At 38.3% G+C, this 6,773-nt stretch overlaps 1 protein-coding gene across 1 annotated transcript; it reads left to right on the top strand.

The window, feature by feature from the left end:
* The first annotated feature begins 1,153 nt into the window (after nucleotides 1–1,153).
* Nucleotides 1,154–3,003, top strand: LOC110925338. Its single transcript, XM_022169293.1, has 5 exons — nucleotides 1,154–1,312; nucleotides 1,471–1,477; nucleotides 1,577–1,954; nucleotides 2,566–2,573; nucleotides 2,674–3,003. The coding sequence occupies exons 1-5, from the start codon at nucleotides 1,154–1,156 to the stop codon at nucleotides 3,001–3,003; spliced, it is 882 nt and encodes a 293-aa protein (XP_022024985.1).
* The last annotated feature ends 3,770 nt before the right edge of the window (nucleotides 3,004–6,773 follow it).

Below are 6,773 nucleotides of genomic sequence, written 5' to 3'. Positions count from 1 at the left end.
ATACACAACGATAATAACGAATAAAAATCCAAACTTTATTAAATATTCATCTTAACCTAGGTAGTTTGAAAAGTCTAGCCAAGAACCATAACCAAGAACAAGAAACAAGTCTCAAATAAATAACAAATCATAGTATCAAGTTAAAAAAAAAATACAAAGTCTTTAAAACTGAATACTAATAAATTGCAAACCCGAACTTAAATCTTGATCGCGGCCTTAAATCTTGAACCGTATAATTTTTTTTTCTTCTCCTTCTTGATCGCCTGATGTATGCTTTATATATCTTTCCGTGCGTCCAAGTTTTGATATATGTGCCTCTTTCTCTGCCGTCAACAACCTCAATATGTATATTTACGTCCAGCAGATGTTGTATATATTGCCTCCAATTGATGTACGGCTGATGTCCACTAGAATGGATTTTTGGTCCAATAGGGTTTTCAATAATAATAATAACAATGTTACATTAATTAATTAGTAAACATGGACCAATTTCATCATTCACGTGAAGATGCTGATAAGAACGGCCCACCTTTTTTTCTTTTTTTTTTTTTTATTTTGTGAAAACCCAAATAATTTTTTGTCCAATATTGATGCCAGCCTCCCAAAACCGTGTATATGTGTGCAATTGATCTTGATTCCTTTGCTAAATCACCTTTTGTGTTGCTTTTTGTCCAAGTATATCTATTGTTAGATATATGATCATAACTATGTAATTAATCAAGAGAAAATTACCAAATTAGCCAAGAAAATCTTTGACTTACGAAAATGGCCATTTGATGCATCCTTGGAGCAGGGCATCACATTTTTCGAGAGATGTTATGCGTCTGCAGGTCTTAACGATGCGTCAGGGAAAAATTCGGCTGCTTCCAAGGCGTCTACCAGACGCATCCACTTTAGCTTGCGTCTGGCTTAGTGTGATGCGTCTGGCTGGGTACAAGTTTTTATGCGTCGATCAGAGACGCTTCCAAGGCGTCTAGAAGACGCTTCCATTTGTCAGCTTTTGGATGCCCCTCACAGCTTCTTCGTATGCGTCTATGGACACTTCCATTTGTCAGCTTTTGGATGCCCCTCACAGCTGCTTCGTATGCGTCTATGGACGCTTCCATTTGTCAGCTTTTGGATGCCCCTCTGCACAGCTGGTTTGTATGCGTCTATGGACGCTTCCTTTGTCAGCTTTTTCATGGCTGCTTCGTATGCGTCTACAGACGCTTCGGTTGTCAGCTTTCGGATGCGTCTTAACACGTTTATTTATGCGTTTATAGACGCCTCTACTTATGCGGCTGAGATGCAACACGTGTCAAACGGAAGACCTGTTTAGACGCATGTAATGCGTCGGTAATCAGAAAAGTACAACTTTGACTCTTTAGTACTGACAGACGCATTGGAGGAGTCTCGAGACACTTAGACAAAAAAAAATTAGTTTTTGTTTTTATTTATTTGATGTATTACACGTTTCTATTTTTATATTAGATTCTAGGTACCAGTGCCATTACTCCAAACATTTTACAAAATTTCATCTCCAAATTTTTACAAAAAATATCTATCTTGATAATTTTTTTCTCTATTGATATGGCAGTCAGATTTGTTGTTTACTGTGGTGGCAAGAGGGAAGTCGTTGATGGGAGGCTTGAGTACGTGGTCCAACCAGATTCTGTTAGACGTGGTTTTAAAACTTCTACTACAATTTCTTATAACACATTTTTAAAAAATCTTAGTGAGTCAACATGTCTTCAAAACATCACACGTGTATCTTACAAAATGTCAAGTTTTAGCGATCCCATTGATATAATTGATGATTCCGATCTTACTTTTTTTTTCAATATTGCGGAAAGAAACCCTCATGAGTTATTTAAATTATATGTGGTGCAAGAACTTGGTGTTGGTTCATCTGCGGGTTCTTCCAATTATTTTAAATGTCCCGATCTTAACGTAAATGTTTTTCCTGAAGATGAATGTAACGCATCATATAAATCTGGAGTTACTGATAATGTTAATTGTCCTCTTGAAAATAAAAGCCAGTTTTACGTAGGTTACATTTTCCGTAATAAGCAGGAAATGAAAATAGAATTAGGAAAAATGTGTCTTTCCAAAAGTTTTTCGTATAAAGTAGACAGATCATCCAAAACTCGTTACGAAGTATCTTGTATTGATGAGAATTGCCAGTGGAATTTCAAGGCAGCGAGTCGGGAATCTTGTGATGTTTTTACGTTAAACATTTTTACAACAAACATACATGTTCTAAGACGCGAACATATCCACATATGCGACAAGCAAACCCAATGGTGGTGGGTAGCTTATTAAAAGAACAATTCAAAGATTGTGGACGAATATACCATTCGACCGAAATTGTAAAGGATTTTAGGATTAAAGAAAAAGTCAATTTATCATACATGCAAGCATGGCGTGGGAAATGTAACGCATTAGAACTTTTGCAAGGTAGTTAGTCAAGTTCTTTTGCCGAACTTCCCGTTTATTGTTATAACTTGGAAAGGGCTAATCCAGGAACAGTGACACACATACGCACTGATTCTGAAAGTCGTTTTGAAATGTTATTTGTCGCTATAGGTGCGGTGGTAAGTCAAAGACTATATTAAATGTTACAGTAAAATATAAATAAATAAATCAATAAATAAAATTTTCCACAGAAATCTAACATTATCGTATTGCTTTCAGATTCGGAGCTTTCTCAGAAATTTAAGACCGCTTATCATCATAGATGCGGCCCACTTAAAGGGTGAATTTAAAGGAACAATGTTTTTGGCTGTTGGCATGGACGGAAACAACCAGATTTTGCCTATTGGTTATGGAATTGGTAAATCTGAAGACGGTGAGTCGTGGACGTGGTTCCTTTCAAAACTGAAAGAATGCATCGGCGAGCATCCAGATTTGGCAATCATTTCTGACCGGGCAGCTTCTATACAATTAGCTGTACAGGTTGTGTTTCCAAGAAGCTTTCACGGGTTATGTTGTCGTCATTTGATGGTCAACCTTCGTTTACAGTAAAAAAAAGGAATATGAGAGTCTTTGGTGGAGGACTTGCAAATCTTACCGGATATCCGATTTTCAAGAATCATTCGACGCGCTATGTGCCGCTGTTCCAAGATTACGGAAAATTCTTATGGAAATTGGGTTTGACAAATGGTCAAGAGCACATTGTCCAGCCAGAAGATATCATTACATGACTTCTAATAGCGCTGAATCTATGAATGCTTTATCAAAACATGCCCGAAAAATTCCAATAACCCAACTGATAGAATTTTTCAGATAGTCTGTCCAAAAATGGTTCTATGATCGCTGGAACGAGGGAATTCAAGGCGAACACTAGCTTACAACGTGGGCTCAAAAAAATTCAAGGCAAAGTTGAAGGTTCTCGTTCGTGGGTGGTTGCTAGAATTGCTCAGGACAGTTTTGACGTTGATGACGGTGGAAAGAGAGGTTTAGTTGACTTCTCTAATGGAACATGTAGTTATCGGGTTTGGCAAGTATCTGGGTTACCTTGCGGGCACGTGATTGCGGTATCTAGATTTTTAGGTGAACCAGATTGTGCTCATTATGCGATGTTATGTTACACTAATGAAGTTTATAAATCCACGTATGAGGAGCATATAAATCCAGTCCCTGATAAATCAGAGTGGGAATTACCCGATGGACTGGTGAATCTGCAACCACCGCTTGTTACGAAACGACAAGCCGGACGTCCAAAAGAAAACGAACGAATCCTATCGCTAGGAGAGGACCCCACTCCCATATACTGCGGTAAGTGCAAAACGTATGGGCATTCTCGTGCGAGCTGTTTAGCACCGCCCAAAACAAAGACTTCTTCTGTCACACCCCCAAAATCCACACACCGAGTATCACAGCTTGGAGGCGTGACATGACCAGGATCAAGCCACCAATCATATTGAACATTTCAAGTATTAATTAAAGTTCAACCCATCAATATAAAAGGTGTTCAAAACAAAACATAGTTAAGTGTTTAGCGGAAGCATAAAAGTGAAAATCCAAACATACGTATTAAGTTCAAAATGTCATATTGTTTTTAACATGGCATCCATTGTCCATGTCCCACAATGACTGCGCCTCCCAGTGCAAGCTCCATTTGTACCTAACGTCCTGCAAGGCATGTAACAGAGAGTCAACAACAAGTTGAGCGAGTTCACAGTTGATTGTTCAGCTAATGAGTTCGTTCAGAAATTGTAAGTTCGTTCGTAACCATGCGTTTACCATTACCCTTGTTCCCAAATCTTTACAATAATAAGTGGGGGCTTCCCATGTTGTATGTACTAGACTAGTCGAATCTATAGGTGTCCTTCCCAAACCGAGGACAGTGGTAAGTATGAGTTTACGTAGGTTTTACGTAAGTGCCCTTCCCTAACCGAGGACAGTAGTACATAGCGAGTACGTAGGTTTAGCGCTGGTGTCCTTCCCAAACCGAGGACAATAGTACGTAGGTTTTACGTAGGTTCTAACACTGGTGTCCTTCCCAAACCGAGGACAATAGTGCGTAGGCTTTACGTAGGTTTTAGCACTGGCGTCTTTCCATAACCGAAAACGGTGTTAAGTAGTCTAGTAGTGATGAAAGTACGGGTAGTCATACAAATCCCATTCCCAACCCACCGGGAATCCCATGCCTTGGTAAGAGTGTGAACTCACCTTGGTTTGCTCGGCAGATACACGAAAAGGTTACTTGAGCTATAAGGGGTCAACCACGTCCTAACATGGTTACCGTACGAGTCAGGTCTAGGTTCAAGTAGAGCACATAAGTTTACACAGAACTAGCAGGTTATGAACATGTATTGATCATGGTAACACGTCAACAGTCATGCAACAAATTCTGGACTTGTGCGACTTAAATAATTGGGCTTGGACAAGTTCAACAGCCTTGTGCAACTCACCCTCTGAAGCCCAAGTAATACCCGACCCAACATGTTGTGCGTTCAGCACAGCCTTGTGCGATCCACAACATGTTGTGCGATCCAACATAAACCCGGCCCAACCATTAAGAAGCCCAATAGCATACTCGGCCCAAATAATGAAAAACAGTGATCTTGTGCGATCCGGGCGGCTTGTGCGATCCAGTTGGGTTGTGCGAGTGGATATTGGGCTTTAAGGCCCAACAGTCCAAATGTTTGTGTGTGGCCCAAGCCTTGCGCGATCGGCACTGTCTTGTGCGATCCACAAGTCTTGTGCGATCATGCATGCTCTGGGTGTACACTATGCTCTATGTGATTGTACTCAGCTTGTGTGATGCACCTTGTGCAATCAGATCAGGTCTTGTGTGACCTGATCTTGTGCGACCGACAAACTTGTGCGATTAGTTAAATGATTCCCTAAAATCATGCAAGTTAGTTACTAGTTCCAATCAATTCTTTTGACCAAATTAACAGTTTCCATATTTGCAATTTATCAATCAACATAATCAACAGTTTCCATCCAAACCAATAATCGATCAAATCAAGCAATCATCATGTGATTCGTATAAACCCTAATTAATCATAGTCATGAACGATAATCAAACATTCAATCCGGATCATCAGATTAATGAACTTTTATATCAATATGCAAATCCTAACCATCATGCAACCACTTCGATTATCAAATCACAACAGCCGATTATATATATTCGGTTCTAAATCTAGATCATGCAATCCGAATCATATGAATATCATCAAGTACACATGTGAGCCGATTACTAAGAACACCAAACCCTAATAGTTTACATCATAATCAAACACCTAACATCCCTAAATCATCATGTAAAACATGTAAGCCAACATATCAACAATCATACAATCAAAGTAATACACTAACCGATTTGAGAGTAGAACAAGGATGATCCAAACCAAAATCTTAGAGAGAGATGGGGGGGGTGTTGCCGTCGACTTTGAGAGGGGAGAAAGAGAGTAGGGTTTTGATGTGTAAAGTGTTTAGCAAAACAATGAAGAGTATACCCCCTCCTCATGAGGTTATGCGAAATAAGGGAGCGGGCCGAACCCATCATGGGCTGCCCATTGGTTTTGGATGCAAAGAGTGTGGCCCGAATGGGCTTGTGCGATCGAGTGGTTGTTGTGCGATCGGTTCATTTATGTACATACATTCGTTTCACATAATCACATAACATAACATTCAATTTATCAACAAAGTTCACATAATCACATAACGTTCACATACGTTACATTATACACAAAGATAGGTTCTGAAATACGAGTTATCACATCTTCTCGCCGCGTCTCTAAGCCACAACCCACACCCGTCCAAGTTGAAGTCGGAGAATTTCAGGATTATGTACTTCAAAATACATATCCCTCGTACAATTTGGGTGATGATTAAAGAAGTTTTTGTATAAATTTATGCCAAATGTATATCCTATTTAAGATATATTACAATCCTTATTTTATGTATATTAATTTTTTGTTTTAACTATTATGTTCACAAAAAAAGTTTTTATAATTTAAAAAATATAACATAATTTCACTAAATAAACAATTAACAAAAATTTTGATTCAATTAATTTATTTCACAATAATTAAATTAAATTATTTATTACTCATTATTTATTAATTAAATTATTAAATTAACAAAAATTTCGATTCAATTAACTAAATAAACAATAATTTCACTAGGCATTATTTATTAATTATATTATTAATGGGGTGTGAAACGTGTAGAATAGAGTTGATCTGCCATAAATCTTCTATATCTCATACAAGCATCTTGCATGTTTCGTTCCTGCCAGTTTGGAAGTACACTGTTTTGCACAAGATTTTGCAGTA

This window comes from Helianthus annuus, chromosome 8 (assembly GCF_002127325.2).
Source record: "Helianthus annuus cultivar XRQ/B chromosome 8, HanXRQr2.0-SUNRISE, whole genome shotgun sequence".
NCBI lineage: Eukaryota > Viridiplantae > Streptophyta > Magnoliopsida > Asterales > Asteraceae > Helianthus > Helianthus annuus.
The sequence above is the reverse complement of the archived record's forward strand: the minus strand, read 5'-3'. Positions and strand labels throughout refer to the sequence as shown.

Bases quoted from the DNA above. Each gene is read 5' to 3' on its own strand.
- LOC110925338 (XM_022169293.1), top strand. From the start codon at position 1,154: ATGGACGCTTCCTTTGTCAGCTTTTTCATGGCTGCTTCGTATGCGTCT.